At 39.7% G+C, this 15138-nt stretch overlaps 1 protein-coding gene across 4 annotated transcripts in view; it reads right to left on the bottom strand.

The window, feature by feature from the left end:
- Positions 1-3938: 3938 nt before the first annotated feature.
- Positions 3939-15138, bottom strand: part of LOC148039656 (glutamate receptor 3.3-like) — a 45104-nt gene continuing 33904 nt past the window's right edge. For 3 of the 4 annotated variants that reach the window (XM_087692430.1, XM_087692439.1, XM_087692449.1), the window contains exon 6: positions 3939-4741. In XM_087692430.1, coding sequence (XP_087548556.1) covers positions 4274-4741 — 468 coding nt within the window. In that variant the 3' untranslated portion in view covers positions 3939-4273. Of the gene's footprint in view, positions 4742-4881; positions 4976-15138 lie in introns of all 4 variants that reach the window. The other variant, XR_015693062.1, reaches the window with a different exon arrangement.

Genomic DNA, 15138 nt, shown 5'->3' with positions numbered 1-15138 from the left:
ATTAAGATTTGTACAAATGTTATCAAGTATTTCATTGTGTATAGACTTAAGAGGAACTATTGGTTATGACTATCCAAGCATATCCTTGTATTTGTCTAGTTTATTGTTCCATAGTATGTTTAATTGCTACATTAGAATTTTCTCAAGATTCATTTCTTCTCTATCTCTCCAAATGTAGCATTAGCTTGTTAATTTCAAATGTTCTTAGTGCTGCTTTTTTGTTAGTTCTATGGACAAGTTTTTTCTAGGTCCATTGGTGTAATTCTTCTAAATTGTTAGCTTTCTCTGCTCGCTTGTCATATCTTATATGGTTGAAATAGATCGTATGAGCTTGATAATACATTTTCCCTATTAGCTTACATGGTTGATATAACTAGTTTGAGCTTGATAATAGATTTTCTCTATTTTTTGAGTTGACCACACTAATAAACTACCATATTCCTTGGCAAGCCAAGGGGTTTGATTGTATATAAGATGGTGTCAAAGCATTAAAAACGGTGGATTAGTAAAGCACTTACAATTAAACGATTGAAATTTATCAAACTTTATGAAGATAAAATACCATGTAGTGGGTGATATGTTGATCTATCTATGCACTAACCATTAAATTCTTGAACTCATCTAATAGTGTCTCAAATGCGTAATAGTCATGTGTATTCCATACTTGTATGTTGCAAAACTTAAAGATTATATCTAAAGACTTTTAGACATTAGGCTTGTGTGATCATGTGTCACCACTATATACATGGTTTGCAAACACATTATGAATGTATTTCCACATATATTGAGTTCTCAGAGTGAACTATATTTCTTGATGAGGATTATTATCGAAGAGCTAGTGTAGATTAATATATTTGTGCTTTCACATATCTAATGGAATGTTTCTTGGGCATGTCTCAACCATCCTTTGGCATTTTCTCATACTTTCCAATCTTCACATTTTCACCATATAAACCAATATTTGACAATGTCTTTTGAGATACCGCAATTATTTGACGTACATAAACCTAGATTTGTAATGTCAAAATAGAACATATATACAAGAAATGTAGCTCCTCAATGATTTTGCACAAAATATGCATTGTATAGATATAGTCTTGACAATGAAACATCTAAACTCGGTCTAAAATTTTAATCTTAAATGTCTATTGGTGGGTAGTAACTTTTTCTAGTTCTTCTTGTAAAGTTTCTTTGTACTACACCACATTTGAAACATTGTACATATGTTTAGAGTCTTGAGGTCACGTGCTAGATGCCACTGTACTTTGTATTATCCATAGATTTCCACCTCCAAGATTCTCCCATTCCTTTGCTCACTAATGATTTGGGGTATGTTGGTTTTATAAACACCTAATTTAAGGTTTCAAAAATGTCAAACATAACCTGAAACGCACACATGTTATAAGCATATAACACTCTTGCTTTGACACAACCAAACCATTAGCATAAGCAAACTTCCAATAAAAATATGTGGCTCACTTCAAATTACCTTGAAAAAATAAATTGTTCTTAGATTGGACACTAAACCATTTTGGATTTTTCTTTGAAATTGTTGGATTTCTAGCCTTTACAATCCAACACCCATTGAGCTTAAGGATAAATTTGAGGATACCATCACATTCATATGGAATCACTTCAAATAATTGAATAAAGTATGACTACAAGCCTCCAAGTTGTAAAATATATTGTTATATGTATTATAGACAACCTCTCATGTTGCTCTGTAGCACATATCTTTGATATGAAATGGAGCTTCTACGACCTATAAAACGTGTTCATTCACTTGCTTTTGTATCCTTTTGAGTGATGATCGATTTGGCAATATTGATTTGTATCCTTTTGAGTGATGATTGATTTGGCAATATCAATTCGTGCAATCTAAGTCCATCTTCAATTGAAGAGATTTGTAAATAGCTTCATATCCTCTCCTACTAGATATACGTGTATCATCCAACAAGGCCTACATATTACTTGGGTTGAGTTGGTTTCCTTTCAAAAAGGCCTCAATCTCCTGGTTTGTAAGCTTTTGATACTTTTGATCCTTTAGTATTGCTTTTATAGCTTCCTTATGTAGCAGCATTTTTATATATGCAATCAATGCCTCTATACTTGAATTACTTTCTTCATTGGATTGCAATATATCTACGTGTCCAAAATTAAAATGTTTAATTATTATAAAACACTTTCAAAAGTGATTTTTGAGATAGAGAAAGAAGAAACAAATAGTTTACTTCATTGCATGTATCCTCTTCTTAATACCACCGCTTTGTAACTTCATATATCTTGAATATTCTAAAGTTTCTTGCACCATTTGAGAAGCCCTAATACATGTTTCTTTGAGCCTCAATTGATCTCTCTATTTTCTCCAGCTCTAAACAAGCATCATTGTTTTGTAATAGTTTATGCTTGCATTGCACTAATGTAAGCCTCAAAGAGGCATTCTCTCTCTCTCTCTAGTAAATCTCTTTCTAACTCATATGTATTACTAATTACATCTGAATGTTGTATATATCCTAAGAGGTGATTATAATCATCTCCAATAAGCTAATAATGATATTATATCCCTGAATGAAGATGTGGAGTTATGCAAATGATCTTTTGAATGCAATTTCACATCAATCCATAGATCTATATTCTTGTTTTCTTTTAATCTACATATTTCTTTGGATATAAAAGACATGAGACAAGGTTTTTTTTTAATTATGTAATAGCTCCTACTCATGATCAAGCTTAACATGAAGGTCGTATACCTCTCTCATATACCTCTTTGATAATGATTCGAATATCACTATCTCTGTCTGTGATTTGATTCAATCCAAACTATCTATGTTTGTGATGTTGATTCGTTGGCCCCAACCATCCCTTTTGCGATATTTGTGAAGTTGCTTTCAAAAATGAGAACACATTAAAAGAAAATATTTCAAAATGTGATGTGCCAAAATCTTAGCTTCCATGAAATTTTTTAAGCTCCTTTTTCGATAAAAACATATTACATCTTTAATCCCAATCAATCTAGATGCAAGCCATCAAATTCCAAGCATTGGGCAATCGGTTTCAAGTACTGACCTCTAGACTCTTAATTAGGACTAATTGTCAACATAAAAGCTATGAGCTAATTTATGTATTTTAAAAACAATGAGAAAATTATAAGTTATCGTTTTTAATTATTTTTAAATTATTACTCATAATGCTGAGGTGAAATTTCTTGCAAGGTCCAAACTTGAGTCCAAATTTTCCCGTGTGTGTGGGTGTGTGTGTGTGTGTGTGTGAGCTTATCTTTTGGCTCCAAATGACCAGAATCAAGAAAAAGGGGTGGATTGAAGGAAGGTTTACTAGTCTATGAACATGGCCATAACTACTACAACACAAAGCCAAATGACAAGCATAGGAAACTCAATGATGGACTCCTCCTTTACTCTTCATGATTGCCCTCGCCCTCCGGTTGATGTATAGCAAGAATTAGCATCTTCAAAAATATTTATGCTACAACAAGAGGAGGTTTCATGACTTCAATTTTGTTCCTTCTTGCTTTGACTTGTTGGTTAGAAAACTTACAACAATCGTGGCAACGACTACTGTGCATAGAGTATGTGATGACTACATGCTTTATCTTTTCAATGGAGCTTCTCTATAAAGTTGACAAGCTGTCATGCATGATGCACCTTAAAGATAAAATTCAAGGAAAAGGCCTTTTGGGTCTCAAAAAAAAATAGAATTGATTCTTTGGCAATGGCTAAGTTAAAGCAATTTTAATGCCTTATGTAATCCTATGTAAGATTTCTGAAGAGTAGATGGAGAAATACCTATATATCTTGGTTGTTTCTCGGATTTCCTTGATGTTTGAATTAGTAATGCACAGAAGTGGCTTAGGGTGACCTATTGATTTCGAAAAAACACATACAGAGAGAGAGAGAGAGAGAGAGAGAGAGAGCTTGCCTTCCTTGATCCAAGATGCTAGACATTATTAAATGTTTTTTGGTACCTTTGTAATATATACAATTAAAGGTCTGCCTCAGTGGAGAAATGTTCCTGCTCTAATTTCACAGCAATTTCAATATGAAAGTACAGCCTCATATCATCATAATGATTGCCTAAGCAACAACTATCAAGCCCTTTGGGCACAGGAATAAACATGATGCATGGAGCGTTACTACTAATGTCAAACACATTTCTATGAAGGGCATTGTCTGTCTTCGGCAGAGAATCATGATCCAATGAGCATTCTTCACAATGTTTTCAGAATCCACTGTGCTAATGTATGGAGCTTGGAAGTTCAATCCCCTGTTTCAAGGGAGATTTGGCCATGTTCGGGGGTTTGATCTGGCCTGTGAGACACCTTCTTCTCCTTCTTCCTCTTCTCCCCCTTGTTTCTCCCTTTCTTCTCCTGTGGAGAACTCCTGGGCTCATCAACATATGAAGCAAAGGATTTGATGAACCTTGCAGACTTAGAACTGCTGGGGTTGGAGTGCTCTGCTCTTATCATATCACCTCTTCGTGAGAACTGCCAAAGGAGCCTGAGAAGGTATATAAGAAGGCTTGTAATTGATGCCAATCCAGTCACCAAGAAGAGACCCCAAAAACTGGTTAAGGACAACTGGGTGGAATCAACTTGATTACTCGCAGAACTGCACTGCTCTGTTGAAAGCCACGTGTCATGGATCCTTTGTAGCTGCCCTTTTTCTGACAGGCTCAGAATTGCTGTCGACATGTCTACAGCTAATTCTGAATCCTTTGGAAAAGCCTGAATGTATACCCTGCAGCGTGTTAGTGATTGTTTTCTGAAGAGAAATATTAAACAAGTGTTTCGTTTTTGGCATACAATTAATAGTCAATGAGAGCTATGATTTGATAACAACACCTATTAAGTACAGCTGCACAAACCTATAGATCCGATGCAGTAAGCATAGGCAGTACTCCAAAAACACTCAAGCTGTAATCAAGATCAAGTCCATGCAGCAGCAGCAGCAACAGCTCTCTATGAAAACACAGCTACTTTCACATCAAACAAATGCCCTGTTGAGCTAAAAATGCATTACAAACTGATTAGCTCTTTAAAACAGCCCCAAAATATGGAAATTACCAAAAGTATCGTTAAATCGGAAGCAGTCCTAAAGAGTTGCTGTCTCCTGCATGCAAAACCCTAGCATATCTTCATATGGTATTAGAGTCGGTGCTCTTTTAAAGAGTATCCTATGGTATTGTGGAGGCTTGGTTTGTGAAAGAAACACGGGTGACACGTAACCATCCCACAATGTCTCAGACTCCTTGGGATCCCATTGTGTCTTTGCAAGCTTCTTAATCCACTAGAGGTCTTGAGGAGGTATTATGGACTCAACATGGAAGACAATGCTGCTTTACCTTCACCTTCACTTTCTTCTCCTTTTCCTAGCTTCATGCTAGATAAGGAGTTTGAAGAATTCATACACATGGAGTATTGGTACCAACTACCTCCCTCCTACCAGCCTCGCTACTACATCCGCACCGGTTGGTGAAACTAGCCACCTCTCCGATCAAGGAGGACACAACATTTGAAACAACGGGCGAACCATCTTCTTCATCTCAGCCAAACCCAGTGTCAAGTCATATAATCCCTTTCAGTCACATGAATCAAAACCCTCCCCTACATTGTTAGGGGAAATGCCACCCCTTAACACTGTGTTTTCCCCACATCCACAAGTGAGCACATCTATTTACCTTGGGACATCGATAATGGGTATCCCCCTTACTTCCCCCAGACACTCACCTCCTCATCTATCGGCCTTTCAAGCACAAGGATTTCCATTATGTGCTTATGGTGCACTATCACACACTCCACGAGTCACTCCCACGTAGGGATTTCCATCCTCTACTCTACCTATCCCTATCCCTCCTCCATGGGGCACTCATGCAATCACCATGCCCATGCCAATCAATCCATTCCCACTTTTGAATCCACTATGCACACTTCCCACATGCATGGTGGACACTCTGGGATGATTAATTCCCAAGTGTACTCCATTCTACCACCCTACCCACCTTTCCCATCCTACAGCACTATCACTCCTGTTGCTATAGCCAAGAATGCCTTTCATTTTAATGGGGTTGAATTTCACCACTTGGTCGAACTTCATGCAAAAAGTGCTTGAATCTCAGGGACTTTGGGACCTAGTCGTTGGTCTAGAGCCTGTGTGAGATCCTCGACTAGCTCACCTTGATCACATCCTTCAATGGAGAACCCACAATGCCACAACAATATTGAGCTAATGCAAGGGTTGCTCCCTAAGTTCCACTCTCAGTTGCAGCATTTTCCCCTCACATCTTAGCATTGGAGTCATCTCATTGACTGCTATGCATCCAAAATTTGCACTCAACATATCAATCTCAAATTTGAGCTTCGGGAGTTTTCTATTAAGGAATGGGATGATCTAAGCATTGGAGTCATCTCATTGACTGCTATGCAACAAGAGATTGCACTCGACATATCAATCTTGACTTGGAGTTTTCCTGTCTTTGACGAGAGGGATATTGTGCAGTCTTCTGCACCGGATTCCGATCCGCTTCCTTCTTTCAAATCATCAGAGATAGTACCTACTGAGCCTGGTCTACTTCCCGCTCCTGACATTCTTGCAGTTTCTTCACCTCCCAAGACCCCTTCCATAGCGGAAATTAAGGCTAAGCTTAAAGCTACATTTGAAATGACAGACCTTAGTTTGTTGTCTTATTTTTTGGGGATGGAGGTAGTTCATTCTAGAGGATGTATTTTTGTGTAACAGCAGAAGTACGCACTTCATCTTGTGAAACGGTACACTTCAGATCAGACACGGCCAGTGGCCACGCCTATTGATCCTACTGTCCACTTGTCGAAGGATACCCTAGGATAGCCCTTCGATGCACACACCTATCGTTCTATTGTAAGAAAAATTCTTTGGTTAATTCACACTCGGCTTGATTTAGCTTACTCAGTAAGCATACTCAGTCAGTATTTCACAGCACCTAGGATGTCACATTGGATTGCATGTCTTCGTGTGTTGCGTTATTTGCGGTGTACTTTTTCTTATGGCTTGACATATGGTTCTGCTTTATGTTTGCAGGGGTACACTGATTCTGATTGGGCAAGAGATCCTGACACCCGACGTTCCCATGGAGCAAAAATTTATCAACATGGATTTTGTAGTTGGATTACCCTATGTCCAAGGAGGATTCAATTCAATCCTAGTGATTGTGGACATGCTAACTAAGGTTGTTCACCTTATGCCATTTAAAACCAACTACAAGGCTTCAGATATTGCAAGGATCTTTGTGAAAGATATCTTTAGGTTGCATGGATTGCCTAAAAGAACCATTAGCGATCGTGACTCTCTTTTTACTTCTCACTTCTGGAAGAGCTTATTTAAGGCCATTGATACCCGACTTTGTGTCAACACCGCCTATCACCCACAAACTAATGGGCGAATCAAATGGGTTAACCAAGTCATTAAAGACATACTTAGAGCTTAGCGCTGCAGGGAACCTAAGCGATAGATACAATTTCTACCTTTGGTGGAGTTTGCTTACAATACATCCTATCATCAAAGCATCTAGATGATCCCATTCCAAGCTTTGTATGGACAAGAATGCCTAACTCCACTAAGCTTTTCTGACCCTACCTTCAAGATAGAATCTTCCAAGAAGATATTGGAAAAAATGAATGAGCAAGTTAAGGCTATCAAACAAGGCATCCAAGCTGCCAAGGATCGACAGAAAGTATATGCTAATCTAGGAAGCTAGAATGGATCTTCAAGGAAAGAGACTTGGTTTTTGTTCATGTCCATCCTAAAAAGAGTTTTTTAATCCTTGGGGCAATTCAAGAAGCTAAGCCCAAGATATTGTTAGCAGTCATGTTTGTCATGCCTTGTCATCTCCTGCCTGTGAGCCTTAGTCTGAGTCAGACGAGGACATTAGGAGCTCTGACATGTCTGTCATGTGTTATGATGGGGGAGGCTAGTCACTCTCGACTGGCTGTCTTAGGATGTGTATTTCTTTTTGGCCTCTTTTAGTGGGCAGCCACTGGCTGCCCGGCCACTTTTTTGGTCACTGATGTGGGGCGCCCATTTTAGGGTTTGTCCTTTTGCCTATTTATAGGCAGCCCCCCTCCCCACTTGATCACTTGTCTTCTTGCAGATTCCGACACTCCTCCCCCGTGGTGGTGCTGCCATCATCATCAGCCTGATCTGGTGCCCTCACTGACGCTGTGGGCTGTGTGCAGGGACTGATCACTCTCCTTCCGCCTTCCCGTTTGTATTCAGCATTCATTTCAGTCAGTGCAGATTTCTCTTCCTTATTTTCTGCTTTCTCTCTCTCTCTCCCTCCGTGTTCATATTCCTTCTTCCACAGCGCACTCTCACATAGAAGAAGGACAGTTCTTCCGGCTCTGACTCAGATTCAGAGAGACCAAAGTGCCCACACTGGGAGAAAGAGACACATCCCGAGGAGAAATGCTGGAAGAAGTACCCTCACCTTCGTCCGGGAGCGAAGGGTGGATCTACATCGGAGCCTTCTTATACCTCTACACCCGCTGTTACCCATGAGTCAATGTTCCTTCATATCCATGCTTTGGAGGAGGATCCTTCTTCCGTGGCTGCAGTGTCTTCTGCGCAGCCTTGGTTAGTGGACAGTGGTGCTTCGAGTCATATGACTCCCCGAGGTGCTTTGTTACAGGATCTCCGTCCATCAGAGGGTTCAATCACTGTTGGTGACATTTTATCGGTGCCTATTAGTGGTGTTGGCACATTGCCTTTGTTTACCGACCGACCTTCGCACTCCTTTTCACAGGCCCTACATGTTCCAGATTTGGGCCTTCCCCTCCTCTCAGTTTATGGCCTTACGAGGCTTGGCACACGAGTGATCTTCACCGAGCATGCCGTTGTTATTGAGGATTCTTTTACATGAGCTGTCTTATCTACAGGTTGGCAGGAGAGCGGGCTTTATAGGCTCCATTCCCCTTCTTTGATGCAGGGTCCTCCAAGGCAGTCTATTGCTACACCCGTTCCCGCTTGTGCACCTTCTATTCCACAGGTTCCTTCCCATCCCCCACCTTCTCCTCCGGTGGTTCCCTCGTACCCCCCATCCCTTTTAGCGGGGGACGATCTCGGTGATGCAGCTGTGGATTCCCTGGTCCCTAGTGTTTTAGAGGGGGATTCCCAGGATCGTGAGGAGCTCCTTCAGCGGCAGTCTACATCAACGAACTTCATCGACATTGGCATTCCTCTTGCCACCCCAGGATCTATTTCTTCTTCGGCCTTCAGCCACATCCAGGATCTGAGAGGGGGTATTAGCAGTCATGTTTGTCATGCCTTGTCATCTCCTACCTGTGAGCCTCAATCTGAGTCAGACGAGGACATTAGGAGCTCTGACATGTCTATCATGTGTTATGATGGGGAAGGCTAGTCACTCTCGCTCGCTGTCTTAGAATATGTATTTCTTTTTGGCCTCTTTTAGTGGGCAGCCACTGGCTGCCCGGCCATTTCTTTGGTCACTGATGTGGAGCGCCCATTTTAGGGCATTTTTAGGGTTTGTCCTTTTGCCTATTTATAGGCAGCCCCCCTCCCCACTTGATCACTTGTCTTCTTGCAGATTCCGACACTCCACCCCCGTGGTGGTGCTGCCATCATCATCAGCCTAATCTGGTGCCCTCACTGACGCTGTGGGATGCGTGCAGGGACTGATCAGTCTCCTTCCGCCTTCCCATTTGTATTCAGCATTCATTTCAATCAGTGCAGATTTCTCTTCCTTATTTTCTGCTTTCTCTCTCTCTCTCCCTCCGTGCTCATATTTCTTCTTTCACAGCGCACTCTCACAAATATTGTGGGCTATACAAGATTCTCAAGTTTTTAGGACTTTATGCTTACAAGTTATAACTTCTTGAATACTTAAAAGTTTACAATGTATTTCATGTTAGCTTACTAAAAGCTTATGTACCCAATCCTGATCATGTTCTTGGTGATCAACAAGTTGTAATACCAAACTAAGAAGTCCTTGAGCTTCAACCTAATAATAATTGATATAAGGGAACGCATCCTTAGAAGCAGAACCCTTAGAGAATATCTCATATAGTGGAAGGACTATCCTGAAGAGGATGCCACTTGGACTGAAGATACTCTATGTAAAAAATATCTGCAATTTCTTTTGTAATGAAGGACTAGAGCCCATTGAAATCTTGAAGATGATTTAAAAATCTTAGAAAGATCTTCATGAGATATAATAAGCCCTCACACTTGTAATAAGAATTACCTTACAATGGCTAATTTACCTTGCCCTTGTAATTATTACATTGTCTTGAACTTTCAATGTTGTATATAGTTAGAGTAGCGTAGCAAAAGCATTGATGGGTCCTAACCCACAAGTCTTGCAATACAACTTATTCCTTAACTTCAAGATGAGGATATCTCGATCCCTCTAAGGGGGAGAGAATGTAATATTCCGACCCTCGACCCCTCCCCACGTGTGAAGGGAGCTTAAGGGGGGGAAAGGAGGGGAGAGGGGATTAATAAAGGTTTTTTTAAAAAATCTTAATAAAATGAAAAAAAAAATTGAGTGGTCCTTGGCGGACCACGGACACCACTATCGGAGAGGTTTTAGTCAAAAGGTCGTTTCCATCAGGAATCAAAGAGAAGAAAGTAGAGAATAGGAGATAGAAGAGAAGAAAAAGAATAGACAAGAGGTACACAAGATAAAGACAAAGTTCAATGAATCAAAGCATTATGTATTGATAGAACCTGAGAAAATAAGCAAAAACCTTATCTGGAACTACTCAGAAGCAATCTCCAAGCATTAGATCTCCTAGAGCTCCTTGGTAAACCAAAAGTGCACATCAAATGCTAGCTTCTTCTCTACTGCTCAGACGGCAAATCTGACGGTTCCATTGGCTCCGAAAGGGGAATAAAACCCTAGAATACCCACTCAAAATACTCCCAAATTAGTCCTCCCCATTCGGAGTATTGTTTGTTGCTTGTAAACTACGATTGCACACTCCACGAATTCAAAAGCCTCTTCTTTTTGCATGAGATCTCCTAAAATTGGTTGCAAAGCCACTTGCTTTTTGCATGTCCCTCTATTCTAGAAGTTTTCTACACCTGTTTAGAATATTTACAAGAAATAATATCCAAAATATCAAAAATAAACTAAACTTATCCAAAAATCCTATATTTTAAAACTAACCATACTATGGATACTAGCACTAACGACTAAGCTGACATTGACTCTCTAGATTCATAAGAAAGCCGGATGATGATGCACTCCAGGTTTTTTCACACTGTGTCCACGTAGCGACATGACACCGCCACCTCTGAACTTGCACATCCTCTAGTATGTGCCACTGATGCACCACCCAAGTCAAACGCCCATAGCATCAACTTGTTGCTCATCATGCACATAAGAAGGCATCCCCATGGATCATAGATCAAAATGACTAGCATTGGCACAACTCTTGAGCCACACCTAGTACCCCCTCTAGGGTCATGGGACCTTGGGTGCGTATCATACACTAGAGGCTATGAAACCTCTATATACAGGCTATCAATGCACCCATCAAAAAATATACTCTTTCAAAGTCCAACGCATGGAGATCTGCTTATACTGACAATTGTGTATCACATCAAACATAAACTAAGCCTCACTTGCATCCAACACATGCTAACCATCACCAAAAATAGTGAAGCAGAAGCATCTTTGAATTTTCCATCAAGGCCTCTAACAAAGCATATCAAACATTCTCCATTTGTGAAGCATCATATCTAGCATCCTCTAAAGCCATATTCTCGAGCTTATGAATTGTCTCAAAAATGATAACTGTATCCTGCAAATCGTATGCATCCAACACTCACCAATCTCCCTCTAAGTCCCTGCATTAAGTACAACATGAGCTTCATGAACCTCTTAAGATGCATTAAGAAAATCTACATATGCATGAGCTGATTCTTCCACTACATGATCCTCCGAGGCATCCCTGGTGGCTGACTCAATATCAGACTGCAGCTTATATCCCGACTGCTTGCCCTTCTTTTTGCCCTCTTGTTTGCTATCATGTTTCTACTCCTACCCAATCTCTTCCATTACATGCTTGGGAGGCCGCTGATTTGTAGCTTTAGGCTGATCCACACTTCTTTTTGTCACTCTCTTAGATGTCTAGTGATTCCTAGTCAGTTATGTCATAAATATCTTGCCCTGCATGAGACATTTCACTATCAATGACTTTTCTCTTTTCAACTGCATGCAAAGCATGTGTCCATATTGTAGTCTTCGAACCAATCATCACTTGGCCAGGCATTCTATCCAACTATAGACCAAAAGTAGAAGTATGTACAGCCGCATAAGCATTTCGAACAGCTAAGTCTTCCAACAACTTTTGCATACCTCCCTTTCCAAAATTTAAAGCAAGAGGCAATCACGTTTCTTGTGCATGGATCTTGTAATCTTTCCAAAAGATGAGCTGTCATGCCAAGGCCTCTTGATAAGCAGCACAATCCTTTCTTTCATACTGCAAACTATCACACCACATACATCTTTTCCCCTAGTTCAGGGACTACTGCCTGTCTCCTTTCCTCTTGTTCTTTTTCATTCAATTTTGCAACCTTCAATTGAAAACCCCCTGCATACATTTAATCAATTCATTTAATACATCTTCCCTAACAATGGGAACACTAGGTGCAGCCATGGGGTTAGCCATAGAAGTGGGTGGATTACTGGATACATCAATTGTTTTGCCCATAACAATGGGCAAGCTAGATACATGTAATCTTTTTCTTCTTCTATGCTTTTTCACCAATGTAGTAACAACTTGCTTAACATGCCTCCACTTTGTTTTTACCCATGTTTCTGTAGTCTGATCCTCTAACAAATCATCAAGCTTATATTGAAGCTCAAGATCCGCCACTTGTAAAAAAAATTCAATTTTCTGACTTACAAGAGCTTCTTGTTCTGCAAGATCTAACTACTCAAATTGACTTTCAATTTCTCTTAATAACTCTATAGCCACAAGACCCTTATTGGGTTGAACCCACTCCTGGAAAGTCTTGCGGATAATTAAACTAGTGTTTTCAATGTAAAATTTTTCCCTAAGTGTCTTCTTGAAATCCACCCAATTACCATCATGCATGTACAATTCAATAACTCAGGCTTTCAATTCGTATACAATGACCTATATAAAATTCTGGCTTCATGCAAGTTGAGCCACCCCAAAAAACTCCATCTTTTGAGCATAGGTATACAAATATGTAGATACATTCCTACCATTAAACAACTTCATCTCACACTCTATTGCTTGCAAAGCATTCATCACAACAGTTTCTATTGGCACAAGCCTGCATTACCTATTGTTGTTGTTGTACCTGCATAAGCATGTTCATATTCTGCACTAGCTACTATAAAACATCACTAGAAATTGTGCTTAAAGGTTCTCCCATCTTGTCTTTCCTTTCGACGACTTTTCATATTAGGTTCACCAATGTCAGAGGGGTTTTTGTCGAAAGGTCATATCCACCAAGAATCAGAGAGAGAAGAAAGTAGAGAATAGAAGATAGAAAATAAGAAAAAGAATAGACAAGAGCTACACAAGATAAAGACAAAGCTCAATGAATCAAAGCATTATGTATTGATAGCACCTATGAGTAAAATCTTTGTCTGGGACTACTCCGAAGTAATCTCCAAGCATTAGATCTCCTAGAGCTCCTTGACAAACCCAAAAATGTGTACCAAACACTAGCTTCTTGCTGCTCACACGGCAAATCTAATGGTTCAATTAGCTCCAAAAGGGGGATAAAACCTAGGATGCCTAGGACACCTGTTCAAAATTCTCCCAAATTACTCCTTCTCATTCGAAGTGTTGTTTGCTACTTATAAACTTGGATTACGCAACGCATGAATTTGGAAACCTCTTCTTTTTACATGAGATCTCCCAAAATTGGCTGACAAGCCACTTGCTTTTTGCATATCACTCTATTCTAAAAGTTTTCTATACCTTTTTAGGATATTTACAAGAAATAATATCCAAAACATCAAAAATAGGCTAAACTTGTCCAAAAATCTTGTATTTTAGGTTTTTTCAAACTATGTCCGCATAGCGACGCAACACTGCCACCTGCATCGTTAATCTCAACACCAACTTCGTCATGAATGCCATCGTCATTCCAAATGATCAGCACTACTCGATCCTCATTCTTCACCATGAAAATCACCAATCATTCATTGATAAGGTCGAAGCCTCCATGCTACCGCTCATCCAGAGACTCCAACCGAGCCAAGTATATGATGATAAGACCATTATTAGCCTTAGCTAAAGGCTATAAAGCCTTAGCCAAAGGCTTAGGAAGGCTTTTCGCTTTTTACCTTGCCCCCAATTGCCAAAAATCAAATTCTGAGAGAGAGAGAGAGAGAGAGAGAGAGAGAGAGAGAGAGAGGAGAAGAAGGAGAAGATAAGAGAGAGAAAAAAAAAGAATAAGGAAGAGGATAGGAAAAAAGGAAGAGTAAGAAGAGGTCATCATCATTAACAACCCCCGCATATAGGAGAGCACCTTTCTGGCTTACAAAAACTGTGTTCACAGTCTTGCCTCTAACATTCGTGGAACAGCTCATACTTCTCTCCATAAGATCTCCATCTCACAAGGAACGCTCCTAGCCACTCAAGGTTTCCAATCAAGACGACTGACAAAGCTCGCAAGCCAGTGTATGCAGACTCCTTGTTTGTGATGGCCTCGAAGAGACAATACTCTAGAGCGAGGAGCACGGGAGTTATGAATGCGATCCCAAACATGGATAACACACCGTCGCATGCAATACAAAACCAAGTTCTTTCGTAGAATTAATGGTACAAAGATTAGGAACGCAAGTAAAAGACTTTTCAATATTTGATAAAGAATTTATAGCTTAACAAATAAACAAAAATAAGCATTCAACAAGAAAGGAATAAAGTAGGAATCATTAATTTGGATTTTAATTTTTGAAAGGTAGAATAAATTGCTCAACATCACAATGCATTAAATAGCTGCACATAAACCAAGTGCATCAAGGGAATCAAATTTTAATTTAGAAAAAAATCGGCAACAAATCAAAAATCAAGTAATTGCATCAAGAATTTTTTTCTTGGCATTCACAAATTATGTAAACATAGAGATATTTTCTTAGTGT

This window comes from Lygodium microphyllum, chromosome 2, assembly GCF_053477565.2.
Source record: "Lygodium microphyllum isolate KBCC chromosome 2, Lygodium_microphyllum_v1.1.10, whole genome shotgun sequence".
NCBI classification, from domain to species: domain Eukaryota; kingdom Viridiplantae; phylum Streptophyta; class Polypodiopsida; order Schizaeales; family Lygodiaceae; genus Lygodium; species Lygodium microphyllum.
The sequence above is the reverse complement of the archived record's forward strand: the minus strand, read 5'-3'. Positions and strand labels throughout refer to the sequence as shown.